Source organism: Pleurodeles waltl, chromosome 3_1 (genome assembly GCF_031143425.1).
Source record: "Pleurodeles waltl isolate 20211129_DDA chromosome 3_1, aPleWal1.hap1.20221129, whole genome shotgun sequence".
Taxonomy (NCBI): domain Eukaryota; kingdom Metazoa; phylum Chordata; class Amphibia; order Caudata; family Salamandridae; genus Pleurodeles; species Pleurodeles waltl.
In genome coordinates this window covers 292,335,478-292,361,156 of record NC_090440.1, presented here as the reverse complement: position 1 = coordinate 292,361,156, position 25,679 = coordinate 292,335,478, and the positions used below count along the sequence as shown (strand labels likewise).

Sequence of the window (25,679 nt, the reverse complement as noted above, 5' to 3'; positions counted from 1 at the left end):
TCTGAGAAGGAAGACTGGACCTACATCCTTCATCTCAGAGATGAGTGACTCCAAGGGTAGGCAGACTGACCACCTGTTTTGAGCTACAGGGACACAAGTTCCAGAGGCCTCCCTGCCACTGCTCAGCTTACCTGCTATACTGGACATGCAACTAGACCTGCCTCAAGCCTTCTGGCCTTTATTGGAGGGAGTTCCTTATCCACTGAGGAGTGCTACTCAAGGCCTGAAACCCTTGGTGGGGCATCAGTTGAGCTCATAAAAGAAAGGGAGAAAGTTTGAGGGTTTGGGCTCTTTGCGACTGTGCCATGATCTTGCCACCTGTGTCGACCCGCAACACAAAGCTCCGGTGAACGCAAGTCTTCGCACTACAGCAATAACTAGTAAGGTGAGATCTGCATTTTGCGCTACAGCATCAACAGCCCTCAGTGACTGCCAATGCGAAGCTCCAGCAACAACCGTCCACTACGCCCGGCAGGATTTAGACACTAAAGCAACAACAGTCTGTGATGCCCGGCCTGCTCTTTGTGCTACAGCTAGGACCATCCATGATGCCCTCCCTGCTATTTGTGGCCTACTCCGCCACAAACTGAACTCATTGCGCTGAACTTTAGAAGGCAACTTTTTTCAGTGGGACACACCTCGTTCCTGTATCCGGCCCGTTCTCCATCGTGGTCGGCCTGGATTGCCATGAATGGTGATTTGTTCTTCTAGGCGCTATACTTACTTAGATCTTTAAAATTACCTACCTATGGCTCTTCTTTCTGTTGCTACATAATAATTCATTACATTTTAATCTTTTTCTAATTTGGTATGGGATTTTCCTTGTGTTGTGTTTTCACTTTATTACTGTTTGAGTGCTCCATAAATACTTTACACACTGCTCTAATTTAAGCCTGACTGCTTTTGTGCCAAGCTACCAGAGGGTTAAGCACAAGCTAGTTTAGTGACTTTTCGTAGTTAATTTAGGGACTTTTTTGTGATTCAACTCAATTTCTCACACAAATAATGAAGTACACCACTGGAAAAAAAGGCTGAAGGAAAATGCTGCTGCATACTTGCTGTAAACAAGTATGCTCGTAGTACAACTCTGCTAGCATCTTTGCAGATAAGAGGCTGGGATAAAAACTTGAAATATCTCATGGGGGCATGTAAAGTAGATAAAAGGAGGGCTGGCCTGAGCGAACATTAAGCTGCACTTTCTGGAACTCTTCATCAAGTCCAATGTAGTCAAAGGCAGCATGGCTTGACCATCAAAAATGCAGTCTAAGCCGAGAACTCAGCAGTGCATGGAACCTGTACTTTTGAGGGACACATCCTCTAGCTCAGTCCTTAGCTGGGTTCCTAGACTTCTATCCAGTTAACACGAGCTTGATAATTTAAGGTGGCATAGCAAAGCACTGTGTTCAAGATTTTGGATTAGAAACATATCCACATTGTCGCCATAGTCGATCTTTAAGTGAGATCTTGTAACACAAATCAGTCTAATACCATATGGATCTCCTTCCAATAATGTAGGCTATATCAATGGCATTTAGGCTACCAGTCGTGAAAAAGTTCATGTATCCACCCACAATAGATAGTGAGATAAATACTCAGGTCAACGTAGAGTGCTGCCCAGCCATCCTAAAGTAGGTCACTCACAAAACAAGAACAGTCCAAAACATTCCAAAGCACTCTGATCCCTACAAGCCAAAATAAATATTTATTTAGACTAACAAAGGGTAATGGTTTATATACATGCTCCACCTGCCCTCCAAAAAAACGGAACCATATTTTAGTGCACTGATGGTAATTTGTGGATGATTAGGTCTACCATTTTGGAAATCACTGAGGCCTTGATTTTTTAACAACCTAGATACATGCTCATGCAAATATATGTTAGATATGAGAAGGTCTTTTATTTTTATTATACCCCCACAATTAAAAATTAAGTACTGTTGGCAAATATAAGTTAAGTCTGATGCACAAAGGAGCTTACTGGGAATAATGCCATCCCAATAACCAATATCATTATTTTATTTATGATGTGTGTAGTACGGACCTAGCCACCTGGGCAATGGGGCATTTCACATTAAACTAGAACACAGAAACAAATATCTTTAAAGGTGATTAAAAGGGTAAAGAAGTAGCAGGCAGAATAAAGTCACAAAATAATGTATTTCATTTCAGAGAGGCATCAAAATGTTGCTGCTGAAGATCATTCCGTTAATACCAAATTTCACAAATATTTTACAGTTAGTTAATAAAAACTTTAGTACTGATACAATCACAATCTCACAAACTCACCTGTTCATGATAAACCGAGCCTGGCGCTTCTGTTTAATCTCTTCCACTCGTTTCATTGCGTCGACTTAACAAAAAAAAAAAAACAAAAAAAAAGCTTTATGGTTAGATTAATATATTTTATTTTACCCATGCCATGCTTCTATAACAAGATAAACAAGTATCACTATTGTTCCTTTTATTGTGTACTGGTTTATGGTTTTTATCTTTCTGTACGTATGTATATATTTTTAAATCTTTTAAATGGCCCAAATTTGGACCGAATAAACTATTGAATTGAAATTGAAGTATCACTAATCATTTAAATGACAGATCAAAACTATCGACAAACTAGAATCTCAACCATGCTAAATATAATTTACTGCTATACAGACAGAAAATTAACAACGCAAGTTAGCAAAGAACTCTCCGCCTTGGCCAAAAGTTCCTCACGCCACAATTGCCATTTTAGCAACGGTGTGTTCATTTACAGTGATTTGCGCCTGCAAGAGATGTCCTTGCTATCTATAATCTTTTTCCCTGACAAGATTTCAAAAATCAGAAAACCATTAAAAACAAGCAGTAAGCCAACAACTTACACCATACTAACTTGGTGGATCAAAATCAATTTGTCTCGCATACCTAGTACACTGTAGATTTAGACCTGCATTTTCTCATTTACAATTTACTTATCTGGATTGCACAAATCGTTTCGAATGAAAAACAGGATGCTTCGCATTATACCCACAAAATTAGATTTTTACTAGCGACATGGCTACAAAACACAAATTAGAACCAACACCATACGATTCATAAAACTGAAAACTGAAAACTAAATGTTCACGTTTTTTAAGTAAGAGAAAGAACTAGTTACCGGACTTGCTCCACAACTCTCTCTGGTATTTTACGGGTTCATTTCTGCGTTTCTCAAACTCAAGGGAATTGTCCTGCATAAAAGGAAATAAAAAATTAAAGCAGTTCACTATTGAACAACTTAACCAGATAGCACACAAAGAGCACAAGAACATCTTTTTAAGCACACTTTCAATTAAGGAAGCAGTGGCTGCGAGAGCGGTGTCTTCCGAAAAAACAGAATTGTCTGCAATGACAGCCACTAATCCAAACAGAAATACCATTACAATGGAGCGAAGAGTCATTGAGATATTTGGAATGGATATGCAATGCACCTTGGAGATGACATAAGGACTACTATGGGCAAGCAATTTCATCATTTCAGGATACATGAGATAAACGGATCACACTAATACTGTCCATGGTCCTGCGAATTACACTTATGTAAAAGGTATTCCTATAGCGCAAACCTAGCCAAAAGGAATTTATCAAAATGATAATACTGTGCAAAACTGCAGGCCGGTCGCAAGGGGTAGCTGGTTATTTTTCCGTTGCTGTTTGATGTATTTAGATGTTGCTCAGATATGAAGATGAAAACGTTGGCCAATGTTACAACGCGCAATACTGCCACCAAATGTGCCAACTTATGCTACATAATTTGCCTTTTACTGTAGCATGATTGCCGGGGGGTAGAGGAAGGAAAAAAAAAAAAAAAAAAAACACCCAAAGCAGCCTGGGAATGGCTAACAGAGCAACATCTGCTCAGGATTAAATCAGTCCCCCCACGGACAGGGACCAGGGTGCGAAACCGGATCCCACACAAGCACATTCCCAGTGAAGAGGCAGGTGCAGGGGCTCTCGAGGGTGACAGAATTGGTCCAGGAAAATGTGGGGCTCCTCCGGGTCTGTTAGGATGCTAGAGACTCCTCTCTCCCAAGAGAAAGAGTCCCTGATGGATAGGACACAGCCTCCACATCACACTTTCAACGGCCTAGCCCCAGGATGGACTCACATCTGACGAGTTGGGGCTCTGGAGGCTGAGCTGCCTTGAGGGAGAGTCTTTGTTGCTCTCTTTTTTACGTTTTTATCTGCCTTTTCTTCCTTGTGGAGAGAAATGCTTCAGGGGCGGAAGTGTAGGGTGGGGGTGGCTTGGAGGGAGATTGGTTTTGGCTCTTCTGGCCTTCTCCGTTCTCAACATGCATGAATTTGAGTACAATATTGCCCACTTAGTTCACACACTGATCTGCCATTCCAGAGGCATCGCCTGCTGCACCATACACAAGTTTGAGATTTTGACATGGAATGTCAACGGGATGAACTACTGTATTGAGAAGGAGGGCAGTGCCTGGGTTTGCTAAATGACATCTCACTGCCACTTCTGCCTCAAGCATTTACTGCGATAAAAAGACATATGTGGGAAAGATGGAGGAAGAGAAAAACGAAAAGGCGTCACAATTGGAGAAAGCAGAAAGATGTAAGAGTGAACTCACAGTGCAACGAGTGGCTTTAAATAAACTGCCCGAGATGGCTTCAGGATTATGCTGCCTCAGTATTCAGAGTCTGCACATTTAATTGCAGCAGCCGCATGTTTAAGTGGAGGGCTGTGGGCACCGGTACGTTTTTATTTACGGTCATGTAACCCCGTTGGGATTGTTTGGGTTTAAGTGGGAGATTAAATAAGAAAGACAGTACTTGCTAAATGGGCCTGGCAAACATGGAACCCCTCTGCCAGAGAGTACACGCATACCTCTACAGATCATGTATAGACCCGTTCTTACCAGCCAACAATCGGCTCAACATGTCAGTGGCACACATTCACTCACAGGGCACCTCCGACCACTCCCCTGCGATGCTTCATCTAGGATCCCTAGAGGAATGGGAGACACCCACTTTGGTGGCAACGCATGGCATCTGGTAGACAGAGAATGCACAGTTTTGTTTCTGGGGCAGGAGACACAAACATACTTTAAACTAAATGCAGAATCAGTGAATTCCACAGGAATCCTGTGGGCAGAACTGAAGGTTTACGGAATCCTTCATCAGGGGGCCAGGAATGAGAGAAGATCAAAGAGATAGCCACCATGGAGACCCAAGTCCTCTGCCTCGAAGAAAATGGAGGGCCTTGACCACAATATATTTGATGGCTACCACCTGATCATTCACAGATCGACATTTCGTCAAATCTACCTGCACGGAGCTAAAAATTGTTGGAGGGCCTCCACTAACTACGGCGGCCATTATTTATGGCGTTTCCGTGGATCCTGGAAGCCAAAGCCCCATAAAAGTCAGCGCTTGCAGCTAACTTTTACGGGGCTTTGTCATCTGCTTCCTGTCACTGGCTCCAAGTCTGCTGCCCGCCTGCCTGCCTGCCTGCCGTTCTACATTTGTGGCATCTTTACAGTGCTTTGAGTCAGGTAAGGCTCTTTGGTTATTTATTTATTTGTTTTTAATGTAGTGTGTGTGTTACTGGGGTAGGAGTGAGAGTAGATTGCGCTGTGTGTGTGTTACTGGGGTAGGGGTGAGAGCAGATGGCGCTGTATGTGTTACTGGGGTAGGGGTGAGAGTAGATTGCGCTGTGTGTGTGCGCTGTGTGTGTTACTGGGGTAGGGGTGAGAGCAGATGGTGCTGTATGTGTTACTGGGTAGGGGTGAGAGCAGATGGCGCTGTGTGTGCGCGCTGTGTGTGTGTTACTGGGGTAGGGGTGAGAGCAGATGGTGCTGTATGTGTTACTGGGGTAGGGGTGAGAGCAGATGGGGCTGTGTGTGTGCGCTGTGTGTGTGTTACTGGGGTAGGGGTGAGAGCAGATGGCGCTGTGTGTGCGCGCTGTGTGTGTGTTACTGGGGTAGGGGTGAGAGCAGATGGCGCTGTGTGTGATAGACTGGACCCCGCAAGGGTAAGAACTGTGCTGCAGCATTGTTTAGCAATGGTTTGAAAAAGGGGGCGGGGTGGTTGTTCCCTCTCTAAGCCCCCCCGTCCCCCCCCCCCCACTGTCACTTCAGTCCAGCCCTCGGCCGCAAACCATACTGCAATATTTTGGCCCCCGAGAAAAAGTTTGTGAGTACCCATGCCCTAGACCAAAGAGAGAAATTCTGCCCTACAGAACCCAAGGAGCTGGAGGAGGCCTTCAAGGCTATAAATCAGGGCTAGACTCTGGGCCCAGATGGCTTACCCATGGAGTACTACCAGAAACAACGTAGACACACTTTTGGGCCCCTATTCATGATCGAAGAGAAAGTGCACAAAGAGCTTCACTCCTGATTTGGATTTGGCCACTATTGTAGTTCTTCACAAGGAGGGTAACCTCCCTCCACCCCGAAAAATGCTCATCCTACCTCCCCATCTCCATGACCAACTCTGAATTGAAATTGTACGTCAAAATCTTAGTGAATAGACTTCATGGTACTCATAAAGCTTGTTCATCCTGACCAATGTGGATTCATCCCCAACAACAGTATGCGTCACTGCATTTGTAGAGTGCAGGCAGCGTCTGCACACGGACACGGCATAATGGATCTGGCCAAGCTTATGCTCATCAACTTTGAGAAAGCCTTTGACTCTCTGGATTGGGGTTTCTTCATGGGGGTACCTGAACTTTGGATTCAGACCCTTCTTTCTAGCTTATGCTCAAGTACTTTAATCTCACTCTAGGGCACAGGGCAGGGTCAGTGGGGTGCTGTTGGACCCCCTCCCCAGTTCAGAGGGGTACCTGGTAGGGATGTCCTCTATCACCCAGGCTATTTGCCCTGGTAATAGAACCACTGGCAGGCTGGATCCGGTGCAACCACACAGGTTATCTGGGTTGACGCAGGTGCGGGCTTAGCAGGGCTGATTGCATTGCCCTTTATGAAGAGGATATCCTACTATTTCTCTTAAGACCAGCAGATACTGGTCGTTGACTCTTTCATATTCTACATCAATACGGGCAGGCATCTTGCCTCTCTGTCAATTGGATCAGCTCCCTCTTGGTTCCTTTGTCTGGAGAGAGGGGCGTGCCAGATTGGCAAGATAGAATGCCCTACCGCAAACACCACTTCCAATACTTGGGCATCCACATTTCCCTCCTGCTGGGCCTCACGTGTAACCTCAATACCAAACCGCTGTTCTCCTAGATGACCCGAGATCTCTCACAATGGACAGGTATACAGTCCTCCAAAGATGGTCTACCAAGGATTCTCAAGCTATCCCCAGGGTATGTCAGAGGGGTCAACGAAACCTATCACTGTCTACCAAGGTAATGCCCAAGATTCCATGTAACAAAGTTCTTAACCACAGACCTAGCCACAGTGTGATAACAAGCCATACTTAAAGGTCTACGGGCTTCAAAATATGGTTTTCACAATAAAAAAATAAAAAAAGTCAAGCCTACTGTGTCTCAACATTTCATAATAAATAGACATGACATATTACATAATTGCCCCTAAATAATCAATAAGGCATACACACTTTATCAAGGACTTCTGACAATAGCTATCTCTGGCCTATGGTTTTGAGAATATGCCTTCACTCAAGGCAATCACCAGACACAGCCATAAAATTACAACTATGGACAAAATTATATATTTCACAAAACGATATACAACCCCTCCAGAAAGGGCATAACAAGAAACATCAACAATACATATTTTCTATCCCCATAGTTTGTCATGGGGGTAACATCAAGATTCTTCCCTACTCTTGTTCCTGTGAGATTCCATGTAACGAAATAGCTGTCCACAGGGTTCTCACAAGCCATTTTTATAGCATTATTAGCTTTAAGAAATATTTTTCACAATAAGTCAAGCCTATTTCCTTTGTTGTTACTTTTCATAATAATATCAGAGCTATACTATCCAAAACAGTATTTCACAATGATCCAATAAGGCCCATAGACTTGATCACTGGTCTTTAACAATTAAAAATAAAAAATAAAAAAAAGAACAAAAAGTCCGGCCTACTGGATTGAGCATAATATTTCCACCACGCAGTTAGCTGACATACAGTTATAAAATTACAAGTACATACGTAATTAGTTGCAAAACAACGTAAGAACCCTCCTAATTGGGCTTAATAAGACTAAATACTCACAGTTAAGACTTTTAATAACACACAAAATAAAATGAAACTTACTGATCCGAATAAACTCTGCACTAAAATAACAACTCTCTTGATCAAAGCACAAGAGTCATTCATAGTTGGACAAAATTCAATCTAAGCTCCTTTTTCTATTTAAGAGGTAGTCGTCATTTGTACAAATAAAGAGCAGCTTTAACTAAGATTTCACATAATCATATTTTGTAATTCCAGCGATCATTCTATTTTATTACCAGCTTTCCTAATTAAAACTATCAGCAGCAAACACACGGGTTAGGGGAGGAGATAGCATGAGAAGGGGGTGGGAGTGTGTGCGTGATGGGTTTGGGTAGAGGGCTCAGTGAAAATGAAAAGGCAATGATACACGGTGAGATAAGAGGGATACCTGATGGAGAGATTGCCTCATAAAGACGATAGGTAAAGACAGAACAAAGGAAATCTCTATATTAGCAAGAACAGTTGCTACACGATTTAACAACAATTGTATTGACTTTAAAGAACGAACGCTAGATTAGCCATGCGAAAAAAAAAAAAACAGACCCAACAATACAGTTACATGAGGTGCTGCGTTGGATATAGTAGGTCAAGGACTGAAAAGTATAAACAGCAGAAAACAATATTTTACTTTCCTTTTTTTCAGACATAGGGAAATAAGCAATGATAAGGCCTATAGATCTGACGTCCTATTAATAGAAATGTGGGTCAAATGATGGACCAGTTTGCGAGTTGGTATAGGGTCGGGTAGAGGGGGAGATAAATGGTAGTTTTCTTTTTTAGTGCATAACTTTGGGAGATTTCAGATGAATGTGTGAGTGCACAGATAGATGGATGGGTAAGGAGTGAGTATGCGGTGGGCCATTCAGGTTGGTGGTAGCACACAATATTCCATTTCGGCCGCTTCTTTACCCACTGGCCCATTCATCTATCAACAATCACTCACTTAAGTAACCCAGGTCTCAATGACTCGTCCAGTCAACACCATACAAATTCGCACATCAGTTGCTATATACCATCGCTAACAAAATGCGACATCTATTCGCTTTCGTAGTTCTGCTAACAGACTGTCCGTAATGCCATGTGATTCCGGCTGGCACTAGCAGTGTTTTAGTGATCTTGCCTATTTTTTTGGTAGATCAAAGAAAAAACAGACTTTATAGCAACTACGTTCCTATCACAGATGTACTGACAGAAAGAAACGGTATATTACACCAAAAAAATGGTGTTATTTGTGAAGCTCTTATTTTTTGGGATGAAGAACAACTGGAGATAAGTTATTTTGCCACATTTTTGAACTGATAATATTCAAGGATCTGAACCTTTGTATAGCTTTCTTTTGCGGCCTTACCAAAATTGTTAGAAAAAAAGAAAGATAAAGTCAACAGCAAAGAACTCCACGAACCGGGTCTTCAGCTGGGACAACACAGCCTGCATGTGCTGACATTTTCTAAAATGTAGACGGATGCTTTTTTTAGGCTAATTTATACTTCACAGCTGGTAAAGAAAAGAAAACATCTCCTCCATTGCTGGATCCCTGTGCTTGGGCCCGACTGTGCAGAGGTTTTTTTTTTTTTTTTATATTTCTTTTAAGATAAGTGCTTGCTTATCTTGGCAGATGTTGCTGCATTCAGGGATAAGGTGAACATTTACAGTGCCAATGCCATTTCTCTGCTATCACCCCTGGGAGCCAAATGCTCAATCTGGCACGAATATAAATGTTTCTAGAAACTATCTATATGGGGGCATCCGGCTGTTTGGCTGTGCACAAGAATGTTCGTTATCTTTTCACTACCAGTGACAACCACATATACAAACACTGCAACACGAATACATCTAGGCACATATTTTTTTAATATGCTGAAAGGCTTAAATCTTTATCTCCCTGATGAAACGCATATAAGGCACTTAATCCACCGGTAGTAATCACTAGTTTTCTCTGATCTGAAATAGCTGTTACAATGATTCCTTTAATCAGAACACTGCATGCACCAATAGCCTTCTGTGTACTGTTTTTATGGTTATCAACAGACAGGATTCGTGTTAATTTGTCTGCCACTACGTCACTGTCACCCTCGAAACCAAGCAATTCCCCCATCTCTCCTGATACTGTCTGCTCCATCAGCTCAACGAGTTTGGTGTAGGAGCATGCCAGGCAATCTTTAGAAACAGCTAAGAGGGAGCTTTCGTAGGAAAAGAAAAACTAAAACAAAATTAATTCAGTACGAAAGAACAAGGCCCAAGTGCCATTTATTAAACTTAATGCGGTAGTCACTTTGAAAAAGCAAACCCTTGTCTGTGTGCTGCAGTAAAAAGGACTGTCGTAAGTATACTGAAAAGTAGATAGTAATGGCAACCCTAAAAATAGTTTTACGTACTTATAAGAAGAAAAATGTCTGCAGCTTTTTACAAACTAAATATATGAAGTAATGTATTAAATTGTCTCTTGTAGGTTTACACCTAGTCACCATATGGCCAAACCCCGTTCACTCCAGGAAGGCAGGGCTCTTACCTCCGTTCTCTTGCTTCAAGGAGCTTTTAAATGATAGTATGACGAGAGATCTCTGGTGCTTCTGAGAGTTGTAGTAATCCTGGCCAGAACAAACACGGAGGGTAGTCATGGCCATATCTGCCCTATCAATTATTTTTAGGATCCATCTTACCTTTACACAAAAAAGTGGGAAGAAATTTAAGGGATCCAGACAGACTACACAAAAAAAGATAAACAGAATGCCATCTGAAAGAAGCCAGTCTCGACAATCAGCTTGCATTGTGGTTTACATGTTTCTGAATGACAGTGTGTAAAATAGGCAATGATTGTGTGCTCATATTTTCTGCTGGTACAATGGAATAGTGGGATGTCACACTTGTACAGCATTGTGTGCTCTTATTGCTACACGGAAATGGGTAGGGAGTGATGTAACAGTCTGTGCTGCGACGTTTTGTGGCTTTAAATTGGAGCAAAATACAGAAAGGAACAGAAGCCATCTTAGCGCACTTGCCTTCTGAAACAAACTAATTCAGGTTGCCATTTTCTTTTCTTCAATAAATGAATTTGTGTATTCAGTTGCTTTGCACAAATAAATTACTGTTTTGAAAAATAATACCGGCACGTATTATACAGCATATGCATACTTACTGAGATCATACTTTAAGTAAATGACATAGAATGTATTACTTTAAGTGGGGTAATTCATCCCATCGTGATGGTTCATGTATTCAGCATGCAGTCCATGTCAGCGAGCGGCTATTCCCCAAAACAATGCACTGCTGCTGAAGCACTCCCTAGTAGGCCGAATAACACTTAATAGCCATTGCATAACATGTGACAGATATTCTTCTTGCCTGAACCAGGATGTGAATAACACTGTCTTGAAGCAATTGATAAAGGGAGCTGACCCAAAGGAATCAATGGCTACTTGGGGCTGTTAGCTGTGGCTGTACCCTAAGCTGACTCCACTGTGCAGTTTACATGAGGAGAATCCCTCAAAGATCTGAAAGCATTAAACAATTGCAAAAAGACAACAAATATCTCTCATGCATGGGGAAAGTAGTTCATAGTAAAATGTCTGCCATTGTTTAACTGAGTTATGGTTTGGTAAGCCTTAGCCATAAGCAGAATAAAACAAAGGAGCTTCAACCTGCTAAGGTTGTCTTGTTTTTCATCTACCACTGACCCAGAAATTGCCAGTAAAAACAGGAAACTATAGAAATCTGAAAAATACATAAAAATAAACAATTTTGTGTTGTTATGCCTAGCAAAGAAATAAAGAAATGTCTTCCTTTATTAGGTTGATTTTCAAAACCTGTTGTATATCCTTTGTGGGCTTCAAGTCCGCCCACTGCTTTTCATTTGTCTATGTCAGTTTCCTTTAAATATCCTTGCTTGCTAATTGTCAGTTGTTCTTCTTTCTCCCTCCTTTTTGGATCATTGCACGTTTGCCGATGCGCCTGACTGCGAGCAAATTACTTTCCTTTTGTGTCTCTCCTTCGCGCTCATGGATGCCATGGCGCTTTGAATCGGCTCGCTTATGTCAACTATTTTACTTTTCATTTTCAATTAATGTGGCAAGAAAAGTCCAGTTAGGAAACACGAGACCCATTGCATTACAAATGCTTGCTGGCTTTTGTTTCCTTTTACGGAACACCAGCCAAGTACTGTATCCTTTCGCTTTGCTCATCTGTCCTTTTGTTGGGATTATTTGATTACTTCTTTTCTGCTCATGTTACACTGTGGGTGCTTGCTCAGCTTCAGCACCCTATTTTTTTGTATCTTCCCTGCTGCCCCTCTCGCTCCTCCTCCTGACCCCTTACAGCGGAAGAACTACCCTACAGCTTCTTCTCCTAAGGATGGTCCCGCGACCTCAGAGGGTTCGGGTGTCGGCGACAAACCAGCATGGCACCGCTCTCTAGCTGTAGCACAGAGCCATGCAGCAGCTAGCACTACTTTTGGTTGTATTACTTTCCAGTTTGCTTCTTTTTTTAATTACTCTTGACATCTCCACCCTTCGTGCCCCAGACTGCCTCTGTGTGCGCGATTCCATTGTTTGCTTGCCACAGCTTCCCTTGAAGAGCATGCATATGTGTTTTTATGAATTGCAGGCCAGGCGTCCTTGTCCGTGATGCATTTTCTATAACCGAGGTGGGCTGCAGTTCTGATTTTCATTCGGGTCCAGTTGGTACTGGCAAGTTTGTTATAGGTCGCATCCTCAGGGCCTCTTGGGCATGACCGCCTCTGCGTGTGATGGTGCTGGTCCTGGGAACTTACATCTCCCTCTCCTGGCCAACATGTTGGGTGCATGGACTTTCGAAACAGAGGCAGTGCCTATAGCCTAATCAACGTCTGAGACTCCTGTGTATTGACATTCAGGAGGCAGGTTCTCGTGGCCATTCAGTCGTCAGTGTGTGCAAGTCTGGTTTCAATTTGTCCTGTGTGTGTAAAATTTCAGAATTCCGTGCCAGCCGCTCAGTGTTGCTTTTCAGCAGGCTACATGCTCAGCCTAGCATACCATTCTACCAACCATGAAACCACAAACAATGATGGACCTGCTACAACTGTATTGCCCTGTCCTTACCTGCTCTCTCAAAGTCTCTCATATGCCCTGATTCAAACTTGTAGAGACGACTGTAACCACTACCACCCTCCAACACCCCCTGACCTCTGGCATCTCCTGCTATAGCCACTCAGCCAGTTAGTGCAGTGAAATCCAGAGACAGCTGTGGGGAGGATAATCAATAATTAAGCTCTGGAGTAGATGGGAGACTGGTGACAATGTGGTTACTGGGGTACCCACACTGGTGAGCACGTACTTTAAATACATAAAGCTTGCACACTCGGAAACTGTGCTTTTGTGGGTTTTATATAACACTGTCTGTTAAATGCTATCAGTTGTGGCACAAAGGGAACTGATCGAAAAATAACTTGTCGAAAATGGCACCACATTTAACATAGAGAGGGCGCATTTAGGTTTTCCTATGCCCCCCATCTGTAGTTTATGAGTTACACCTTATTACCACATTAAGCTATTGTTTCACCTTGTTTACCTCTCTGCCGTTGAAACCGATAAGGTTTTATAAAGCCCTGCCCAAAAAATAAATCTACCTGATCTTGAACCACAAGGACACATATTAATAGACTGCTTTTCTTTTGATTTCTTGGCCAGTGCCTAAGATCCTCTGAACGTGGTGCTGTATTTTTTTAACAGGCTCTTCTATTGCTGTTATGTGGACAAAAAAACCTGTCAATACAAAAATGTATTATAAAGTACACCAAGGTGTTTCTGTGTTCCGCCATATATAATACTAAATAAAAACGAGGGTAGTGCTGCAAACATTTTTATATAAAAAAAATTAGCTATTTCTTGGTTATCCCCATAATTGCTGCATGTCTGTCATCAGTAGTAAAAGAAAAATAATGCCCCTTTCTCAGCTGCTCCCCTTGCTTGTTTTGTTCGATGTATTCTTGTTAAGTGGGAAAAAAAAGTGTCGTTTAATGACTAGCACAATTCTTCATAGCTTAAATACACTGGCAAAGTCAATAGCTCTGGCTAAACACTTATAAAGTCCCACAAGTGAGACCTATTGGCTATGCCAATGCTTGTAAGGTTTAAGATTACAATACCTGGACAAAGCATATAAAACATGAAGAAACGTTTACTCACTACAGTCAACTCCTTGCCAGAAGCTTTTCGGAAGGCCTTGGTCCATCTCACCTTCCTGGGGTTGCGCTTCTTTTTAAAGTTCTTATGGCATTTTGATCTGCAAAACTTGAACATCTGAAAAGGAACAAGCAAACATTTAAATCTAGACTTAAACTGCCCTCACAAGTGAGCAATTTACCCAACACATTTCATTAACCGTCTTAAAACTGACAGAGATTATGAGATACAAACAGCTGCAAAGCTAACAAGTCTGGACTCTTGTAGGTGGCTGTATTCTATATGGTAATGGCTATATGTTTTGCATTATGAGAAAATGCACAGACAACACGCATACATGTACCCAGACATTGCACACATATACAGGTACTCATATGCTGCACACAAGTATGTATAGACAGATGCACACAATAGATGCAAATGGAGGGACAGCTAGACATGAAGAGTGGTTTAACTCTGGTCGGATAGTCTGACATCTTAAACCAGTAGTTCTTAACATTTGATTTCAGTGGACCCCCAGAGAACTGCTATGGGAAGGCAGGGATCCTGGTCCTGGCAATTTCTACAATTTGAACCTCAGAACGATAGACAAAAAAAATATAGACACAAGAATACGTCAAATGAAATATTGCATTCACAAACAATATACAAAAAATCAAAGTTGTAATTTTTATGGGCAGTTTGAAGCTTTTCAAAATTTGGGTTCACTTCTAAAAGATGAAGTGGTATGCTGGACGTTACCATATCATATAGTCTTTTATGCTTCTAACACATGCTATTTTTTGTTGGGGTATACCGGTATACTAATTGAGGCCACCAATCATCCATACTTGATTAAAAGTGGTGTACCTGCTGTGCTCTCACAAATCAAGTTAAGGATACCAACTTAACTTTTACCTGCAGATTTCAAATGTTTTCAATGCACGTTTTAAAATTTTGAATTTTTGTATTTACACACACACACATATATGTATATATTATGAATCTGCTAATAATATTTTAAACAGTTGTGGACATCCTGAGTAGGCATTACAAACAACTAGGGTTCTTCAAACCCCAGGTTAAAACCACTGAGGACAGCTGAATAGCTCCAAAACAAGCAAGCTAATGGTCAGTGGTCCTAGACTACAGATCTGTGAGATTATACATTTCACATGTGTTACTTCCAGAAAGGAGAGTTACATCCCAGGTCACAAGTCCCACAGATCTAAGTTAAGCAGGAGAGCAGAGATTCAGCAGCAGGGGATGTAGAGTCCTAACCCAGAGCGAGTGATATGAATATGTGGGTGGCTGTGTCAGTGTGGAGGGGCAACATTGTTATTCTAAGTAGGTTAAAGTGGGTTCTAATGAGTAGCTGATTTAAACTGTTGTTTAAAAAGTGATTGTGAGTTCATGATTATGAGAAACTGATTTTTCTTTCTTTTAAAATCAATGGGTGAATAGGTGACAGATTTGAAGTGATGAACTGTGTTACATGTACTTAAGTTAAACATCTAATTATCCAATTGTGGTGGGTGATGTTATAAGAGAGGAGTGGCAAAATATGCAGCAAGTATTGGACATTCGTTTCACCCTCCACCTTTCTTCCTAAACTGTAACTAATGTTTCTGTCTACGCCACTTCACAGTAGTCTTATGCTCATCCTCTCAAAACTAAGGTACTACTCTCCAACCACACTTATTATTTTCTCCCCAGGCACTTTTCATAAGGGCCTTCTAACAATCCACAACCCTACACTGTGGCACCTCCTCCCAACATATTCAGCTCTTCTACACATTCTATCCCTCTTGGCTCAGCTACTTCTCCTATTAATATTTCCTTTACTCCTTCCTTTAATTCTGCTTAACCCTTGAACACTGAATTGTAAATCTTCTCTGGAGACTATTTTTTATGCATCCCCTGTTCTTTCACTGGACCTTTGCACCATTCATCCATCACCATGCTCACCAATAAATTAGTTGTCACTTAATGCATAGTTTCTGGGTGCCTTCCATCACACACTGCTCATTAAGCTTCTTCTGATCTTACCATCTGCTCAACTCGCTTTTGCCCCTACAACAAGCAACTGAATTTGTAAACTACTAAGAAACATAGCAAACCAGAAAAGAGTGTTTTCCATGGATGTACATCTTGGAGAGACGGATGAGACAAACCTTGAATTGTTTCTCATACACTCTGAAGCTAGAGGTGGAACAAGGACTGTTCGTGATACCACTCCTGCAACTATTACCATGGGACAGAAATACTGGGGAAGTGGGCTTAGAAGTCACTATTATACAACAAATCTGGTGACTCATACATACTTTTCACAAATTCTTCTTGAGGACCTTCACCTAACACAAAATAGCTTTTGCACTGCTACCCTGTTCCCTCACTCCTAGAATAGGATACAGTGTTTTGCCACCAACTTAGTATAATGGCAAAAGGTCATCAATGTTCACTTGAAGGCTCTCTCCACACTTCTCTTTAAAACATATCCATAACCCAACACTGACTGGCCAGGCAACTTTCGGAAATCTAATTCCTCAAAAACAGAACTGTTAATCAGCCTAAATGGTTAAACTCAATTCTTCCATCCGTCCCTGAGATTTGGGCTTCTACACAGAGTCCTCAAAAGCAGTACGCAACTTGTGAATTAATTTGTCCCTGACCTTACTTCAATACATCAGGTCTCCAGGTTTTGAGTTACTGGCAACTCAAAACAACTGCCACCATTTTCCAGTTGTCGTGGTCTTAGATCAATCTTGTTTGGGCTGTGGCAATGCCTACTCTCTGGGGCTCCTAGACATTTTTAGGTTTTGCCTGCACAGCACTTGCGCTGTATTTGCAAAATCTCTTGCATTTAAAATAAATAAATCTGAAAATGGGCTTCAAGACGGTCTATTACTTATCTTTACTTGCCATTGGATGGCTCGAACGTGACTTTACTCACCATTCGCTGGCTACCACATCACCCTTGTTTCCTAGCTTACTACTGGTCAGCACCTCCTCACCTCGGTCTTCCTTCTAGGCTTCCAGTGCCATGGTGCCCGGACCAAGTACTGCTTCTGTTTGCCAATGCCCCTCCACTGCAGGCTCCTGCAGTGCAGGCATTTTTTTTTCCTTCTTTTTTTACTTTTTGACATGCACTGAGTGTATGCTTCTGCAGTACCTCTCCACCACCACCGCTTACAGCTCCATAACACGGCCAGCATTATTTGCATCCTAGTATTGTCTTTCCCTTTTGAGCCATACCCATGTAGGTAAGGTCTGCTTTCAGACAGTCGGAATGATTCAATAATTCCCCGCTGCCACTTATGATTTACCAACTCATGAAGAAACCTGCAACAATCACCCTCATGAGGTAATTTCAGAAGCCTCATCAGTTGCTATGGTGACAGGGACAGAAGATGTTTGCGAAATCATGAGAAGCCAATAGAAAGGCATGTCCTAGAACCGTGTGAGAATTATAGCATTTTCCTTCACAAAGACTAAAATCTATTCCAGAGATAAATATAGTCAATTTTCCCTCAAAACAGACTACTCTTCACAGCCCCTATAAGAAACACAAATATCCCAAGGACACAGCCACCCATGAAATTCAGTTAATCGTGAAAGAAACAGTCTCAGCATAAAACAAACATTGAAAAAGCCAATGGGTTTCACTTATGCAAAAACTACTGGCTTTGTCTTCACATGTTGCACAGCGGTTGAGCTGCTGTGCAGCATGGGTTAAAGCAAAATAAATAAATAACATTTTGAAAAAATATTATGACACAGACAATGCTGGCCGCATCGTGCTTAAGAAAGCAAGGCGAAGCTACTGGACTATGCAGACCCTTTATGATTCAGCCTACAATCACTGATGCTTAAACGTACATTTTATCTAGTTTCTTTGCATCTCAAGAGACCCAGGTGAGGCAGAGCTGGCAACACCAGCACTAAAAACTCTGGAAGTCACATGCAGGCTGAGATGGAGGTAAGCTATTTGGAGGAGGCGGAAGAAAGATTATAATTCACTACTATGTCAAACTGGTGTACAATAATGTGCTGCACACTGGTGCAATGTTACACCAATGCAACTAAAATCAGATTTAAATTCTGTCTCCTACCGAAATACTGGTATTCCATACAGAAAATATGGTTGTCGCTGATCTAAGTTCTCAAACATTAGGTACCAATGCACCATTGATTAACTGATTATTTACAAATATCCCAGTAAGCTTAGCTTCCAACCAGAAAAAATGATTCAAAGCACAGTGCTTTTATAGATACTTACATTGGAAAGGTAGATATTTGTAGGGCACTATTGAGTCATCATGTTCTCTGATTTGGAGGTGAAAACTTCAGACACCAAATAAGGCATCTGTAGTTTCAGTCCCCCATATCCTTCATGTTACAGGTCAGAAGGTGGTATGAGCCCTGTCAATTGTAATGTTAGTACTCTAACCCCCACTAGAAAAGATAGCATTACCCTGCCAAGTTACCGAGAATTTGCATGGAATTTGAGCCTTTTATTGAAGTACTCAAGGAACACCACTATTGCAAACAAAAACGAGAGGGTTGCATATAGTAAGCACAGTGAACAGAAGGCATGCATTGACTGAGGATGCAGCATACAGCTGGCAAGATGCGGGTTGACAACATGGGTTTGCTTCCACTTCCTCAAGAGGGCTTGCAAACATCATATGGACAACTAAGCAAAGCTTTGGACCAACTGTGCTACATAACGACAGATTTAAAAAGCCTCAAGACAGACCTACAATTCAGGTATCTCAAATGTTCTTTACCTTCCGAAGTCCTCACTCTGACAAAATCGCAGATTCGAATGAAGGGGAGCAGAGGAGAACTGCATTTTCAAGTTCATCACAAGCAAGTCATAAAAATGTATTTGAAATTCTTAACACCACTCCGCAGGTTTACAAAACCATCAGTAAAGTGAGCACTTCCAGTGCCTTATGCATCATAATCCTCAATCTGCCAGCTACTTCAGTCAGCCAGAGACGAGGGGCACAGTTGCCACAACTTAGAGCTAGGAAAACAATTCTCTCAGCCAGAAAACCAAACATCTGACACCTGCTGAAATCCCAGCATACAACAGAACATCTCTTTCCTACATTACATGAAGCTTTTTGTAATATACTAATGACATGCATAGTAGTCAGTTCAAAGTCATACCATTACATTAGTGGCACACACAGCACTCAGTTCAAAGCTATTTTATCCTTGGGTGTTCACTCTTCCCCCTCCTGCCAAGCTGACGTAAGTGTCAAATTACCAACATAAAAACCCAACAGCTTGCCGCTCATATATCAACACAGTTACTACATGCTAGACAGTGACTCCACCAAATCCTGTACAATGTTAAAGCAGCAATACCAAACGATTATCTACTTGCTGAAAACGTCCTTGGTGACATTAATCTGTACACACTAAACCATGGTAGAGAATGGGCACATACAGGGAAATCTGGGGGTTATAAAACAGCAAAGGATTACCCAGTAAAACCTCCTTCTGAAATTAAAGAAATAAAATCATCCAAACTAAAACAAACATGGAAATGATTATGCAAAAGGTGCAATGCCAAGAGAAAAGGTGCAGTATACCAAGACTTGATTCATACAGAGATATCTGGTACTCAAAGCAATTAATGCTCTAAAAAACAATAAACAAGGCTTCAGTGAATTGGAGGATGCAAGATCAACAAACAGAAAGCCAACATTTCTACAAAAAAAAAAACATTACATTGAAAAAAACACTACAGAACTGGAAAAACGAAACAAAAGGGAAAAATGTAGTGTTTTCGGCCTACTTAATAGTGGAAAAGTTGACGTTTACTGCAAACAGTTTGGCAGAATATTGATCCCCACTCTCCTCAGCTGTGTTTTGTCAGAGTGTTTGAATTAGAGTGAGTTCAAAGGGTACCTACAGGGCTGGTAAGGGATGCTAAACATCCCAGAGCACCTACCTTTAAAACTTTTTTTTTTTTTTACTGCTGCTCACAAAGTATTTGTACAATGTAAATGGCTTCAATGTCAAACTTAAAATGACAGGATCACATAATATCCACAGTGAAATACTATCATTATTTATGAAATATTTAGCCAAAATTAAATAGCCTTGTATGAAAACATAAGTGCACGAGGCACGGTTGTTACATGTGGAACACCATTTAATAGCAATAAAATGAAGTTAACACTTTTTGAAAGAATTTATCAATCTGTTGGACTGTTTGGGAGAAATTCTCGCCAACGCCTTACAAAATTGCTTGTGGTGATGTCTGCAGGCTTTCTCTAGGTCTCGCCAAAGCACAACAGGATCTTAATGGGGTTAAGATATGGACTTCAACTAGACCATTCCAAACTCATGCTTATTTTCATTTTCTGCCATTCAGTCGTAAGATTTATTGGTCTGTTCTAGATCACTATCATGTTACATAAGCCACTTTCGGCTAAGCTTTACCTGCTTGACTGATGAGTCTCAAGATTTCCTCTATGCAGGCTGGTGTAGAGAGAAATCCATGGCAGACTCACAAATTATGAGGCATCCAGGTTCTGCAGTTGCAAAGCAGGACCAAACTATGAACCATGCACCACCGTGCTTGACAGTTGGCATAAGGTTTGTGTGGTGATGTGCAGTGTTTGGTTTCTGCTGAACAGGTGGCTTTAAACCCAAACAACTCAATGTTGTCTAATCTGTCCTTCAGTCATTGTTCCATAGGTCTTTTGGTCCACTGGGGTGCTGTTTTCCAAGCCTATCCTGAGAAGAATGAGTTTTCTCCTACCTACCCTACCACAATAACCATGTGTGTTTTGCAAAGGGTAGAACCAACCTCCCAAGTTCACTGTATTGTCATAGTATAAATGTACGTTTGGGGGTTCCCTGCAATCTGTAGGAGCATCACAGAACATAATAAAGGCATGAATGAGCTGGAATGCCCATTCATCTCAAGATTGCTAACTGGTTTGATCTTTCGCCATTATGTTCTCATTGAAGAATGATACATTTCATATTGTTTGTAAATGGCTTTATAACCCTTTGCAGGCTGAACAGCAAAGACTCCTCTGAGACCAAAGTGTTATACTTAACATAGACATGAGTGTCACAAGCCTAAATGCACCACACTAATTTGATAAATCTTCTGATTGCTTGTTAAGCAGGAAGTGTTATACAATTAAGTGCACTGGTTGATTTTGAGTTGATAATACAATTATTGCTTGCTAGACACATTTATAGTTCGTTATTTTATCGAGTTCAGTCCTAGTGGCAGAAGAGAGGGAGAAAGAACCCTACCATATTAGGATGGGTGTACACACTAGTGTACATGTAACCATCCTGGAATAGGGTATGTAGGGTGGGGAGATGGCCTGGGGTGTTCACAAGTCTCTTTTATGAAGTCCTATTTTCTTTTGTTTTTCCCCTACTGATTACTCTCTCTTTTTCTCTTCTCTATGAAACAGGTCTTCTGCACATTCCCCGTTGCACAATACACACAGCAGTCAATAACAGACCAATTATACAAGTGATTGCTTCCTTTACAGCTTATCATACTGGGTAGAAGCTTTAATATTCCAGCCCAACATCAGACAATGCATACAGTGTATAGGCCTCAATAAACAGTACTTCCTTTCCCACGTTTGGTCATTAATGTTAACATAGCCTCATCTCATTTTAAACCCTTCGCTGCCAGGCCTTTTCCCCCTCCTGTGCCAGGCCTTTTTTTTTTGGCTATTTGGGGCAGTTCGCGCTTAGGGCCTCATAACTTTTTGTCCACATAAGCTAGCCAAGCCAAATTTGCATCCTTTTTTTCCAACATCCTAGGGATTCTAGAGGTACCCAGACTTTGTGGGTTCCCCTGAAGGAGGCCAAGAAATTAGCCAAAATACAGTGAATTTTTTTTTCAAAACAATTGGAAAAAGTGGCTGCAGAAGGCGGCTTGTGGTTTTTTTCCCTGAAAATGGCATCAACAAAGGGTTTGCTGTGCTAAAATCACCAGCTTCCCAGCTTTCAGGAACAGGCAGACTTGAATCAGAAACCCCAATTTTTCAACACAAATTTGGCATTTTACTGGGACATACCCCATTTAAAAAAAAAATTGTGCTTTCAGCCTCCTTTCAGTAAGTGACAGAAATGGGTGTGAAATCAATGCTGGATCCCAGAAACCTAAACATTTCTGAAAAGTAGACAACATTCTGAATTCAGCAAGGGGTCATTTGTGTAGATCCTACAAGGGTTTCCTACAGAAAATAACTGAAAAAGAAAAATATTGAACTTGAGGTGAAAAAAACAGCAATTTTTCTCTACGTTTTACTCTAACTTTTTCCTACAATGTCAGATTTTCGAAAGCAATATACAGTTACGTCTGCTGGACTCCTCTGGTTGCGGGGACATATAGGGCTTGTAGGTTCATCAAGAACCCTAGGTACCCAGAGCCAATAAATGAGCTGCACCCTGCAGTGTGTTTTCATTCTATACCAGGTATACAGCAATTCATTTGCTGAAATATAAAAAGAGTGAAAAATAGCTATCAAGAAAACCTTTGTATTTCCAAAATGGGCACATGATAAGGTGTTGAGGAGCAGTGGTTATTAGCACATCTCTGAATTCCGGGGTGACCATACTAGCATGTGAGTTACAGGGCATTTCTCAAATAGATGTCTTTTTTACACAGACTTTTATATTTGGAAGGAAAAAATGTAGAGAAAGACAAGGGGCAATAACACTTGTTTTGCTAATCTATGTTCCCCCAAGTCTCCCGATAAAAATGATACCTCACTTGTGTGGGTAGGCCTAGCGCCCGCCACAGGAAACACCCCAAAACGCAACGTGGACACATCCACTTTTTTGAAAGAAAGCAGAGGTGTTTTTTTGCAAAGTGCCTACCTGTAGATCTTGGCCTCTAGCTCAGCCGGCACCTAGGGAAACCAACCAAACCTGTGCATTTTTTTAAAACTAGAGACCTAGGGGAATCCAAGATGGGGTGACTTGTGGGGCTCTGACCAGGTTCTGTTACCCAGAATCATTTGCAAACCTCAAAATTTGGCTAAAAAAACACGTTTTCCACTCATTTCGGTGACAGAAAGTTGTGGAATCTGAGAGGAGCCACAAATTTCCTTCCACCCAGCGTTCCCCCAAGTCTCCTGATAAAAATGGTACCTCACTTGTGTGGGTAGGCCTAGCGCCCACGAAAGGAAATGGCCCAAAACACAACGTGGACACATCACATTTTTTCACAGAAAACAGAGGTGTTTTTTGCAAAGTGCCTACCTGTGGATTTTGGCCTCTAGCTCAGCCGGCCCCAGGGGCTTAAAATAAATTTGCCACCCCAACCAAGGGAGCGACCCTTGCCTACGGGGTCGCTCCATCTGCGTGACATTGGCGCAAAAAAAAAAAAAAAAAAAACACGGTGCCTAGTGGTCTCTGCCCCCTTGGGGGCAGATTTACCTAAAATCGGCCAATCTGCCCCAAAGGGGGGCAGAAATGGTCTAAATACAATTTGCCCCCCCCCAGGGGAGCGACCCTTGCCTAATGGGTCGCTACCCATCACTAAAAAAAAAAAAAAAAATTTGCCCTGGCGCCTAGAGGTTTCTGCCCTCCCTGGGGGCAGATCGGCCTAATAACAATAGGCTGATCTGCCCCTGGAAGGGGAGGGCAGAAACGGCCTAAAATAAATTTGCCCCCCCCCCCCGCGAGCGACCCTTGCCTACGGGGTCGCTCCCCCTGCGTGACATTGGCGCAAAAAAATATATATATCCCGGTGCCTAGTGGTTTCTGCCCCCCCCCCCCCCCCCTTGGGGGGCAGATTGGCGTAGCAAAAATTGGCCGAGGGCAGAAATGGCCTAAATACAATTTTCCCCTCTAGGGGAGCGACCCTTGTCCAAGGGGTCACTCCCCAACTGTAAAACAAGAAAAAACAAAAAATCCCCAGTGCCTAGTGGTTTGCCCCCAGCCTAATCAAAATAGGCTGATCTACCCCCGAGGGGGGCAGAAATGGCCTAAAATAATTCCCCCCCCGATGGGGGAGGCCCTGTAACAAATCAGCGCACGCTGACGGCACGGGGGTGGGGTGGGGGGATCGGGTGGAAGGGGAAGGGCTTCCCCTTCCATCTCTGCCTTGGGGGGGGGGGGGGGGGGGGGAGAGAAGCACAGGACGGGGGGGGGGGGGGGGGAGCGCTAGTGCTCCGCCCCAGTTCCCGGGTGTAGGACAAGGTGACCTCATCCAAGGCACCCAAAAAGTTAAAGGTATATACAGGGAGTGCAGAATTATTAGGCAAATGAGTATTTTGACCACATCATCCTCTTTATGCATGTTGTCTTACTCCAAGCTGTATAGGCTCGAAAGCCTACTACCAATTAAGCACATTAGGTGATGTGCATCTCTGTAATGAGAAGGGGTGTGGTCTAATGACATCAACACCCTATATCAAGTGTGCATAATTATTAGGCAACTTCCTTTCCTTTGGCAAAATGGGTCAAAAGAAGGACTTGACAGGCTCAGGAAAGTCAAAAATAGTGAGATATCTTGCAGAGGGATGCAGCACTCTTAAAATTGCAAAGCTTCTGAAGCGTGATCATCGAACAATCAAGCGTTTCATTCAAAATAGTCAACAGGGTCGCAAGAAGCGTGTGGAAAAACCAAGGCGCAAAATAACTGCCCATGAACTGAGAAAAGTCAAGCGTGCAGCTGCCACGATGCCAATTGCCACCAGTTTGGCCATATTTCAGAGCTGCAACATCACTGGAGTGCCCAAAAGCACAAGGTGTGCAATACTCAGAGACATGGCCAAGGTAAGAAAGGCTGAAAGACGACCACCACTGAACAAGACACACAAGCTGAAACGTCAAGACTGGGCCAAGAAATATCTAAAGACTGATTTTTCTAAGGTTTTATGGACTGATGAAATGAGAGTGAGTCTTGATGGGCCAGATGGATGGGCCCGTGGCTGGATTGGTAAAGGGCAGAGAGCTCCAGTCCGACTCAGACGCCAGCAAGGTGGAGGTGGAGTACTGGTTTGGGCTGGTATCATCAAAGATGAGCTTGTGGGGCCTTTTCGGGTTGAGGATGGAGTCAAGGTCAACTCCCAGTCCTACTGCCAGTTCCTGGAAGACACCTTCTTCAAGCAGTGGTACAGGAAGAAGTCTGCATCCTTCAAGAAAAACATGATTTTCATGCAGGACAATGCTCCATCACACGCATCCAAGTACTCCACAGCGTGGCTGGCAAGAAAGGGTATAAAAGAAGGAAATCTAATGACATGGCCTCCTTGTTCACCTGATCTGAACCCCATTGAGAACCTGTGGTCCATCATCAAATGTGAGATTTACAAGGAGGGAAAACAGTACACCTCTCTGAACAGTGTCTGG

The 25,679-nt window shown here is 42.3% G+C and overlaps 1 protein-coding gene across 1 annotated transcript in view; it reads right to left on the bottom strand.

Moving 5' to 3' along the window:
- RSL24D1 (ribosomal L24 domain containing 1) overlaps positions 1-25,679 on the bottom strand; it is an 80,402-nt gene that overhangs the window by 38,954 nt on the left and 15,769 nt on the right. Inside the window, exons 2-4 of the mRNA XM_069222445.1 lie at positions 14,340-14,453; positions 3,137-3,209; positions 2,287-2,350 (exon numbers count right to left, since the gene is read on the bottom strand). Of these exons, the coding sequence (XP_069078546.1) occupies positions 2,287-2,350; positions 3,137-3,209; positions 14,340-14,453 (251 nt within the window). The remainder of the gene's footprint in view (positions 1-2,286; positions 2,351-3,136; positions 3,210-14,339; positions 14,454-25,679) is intronic.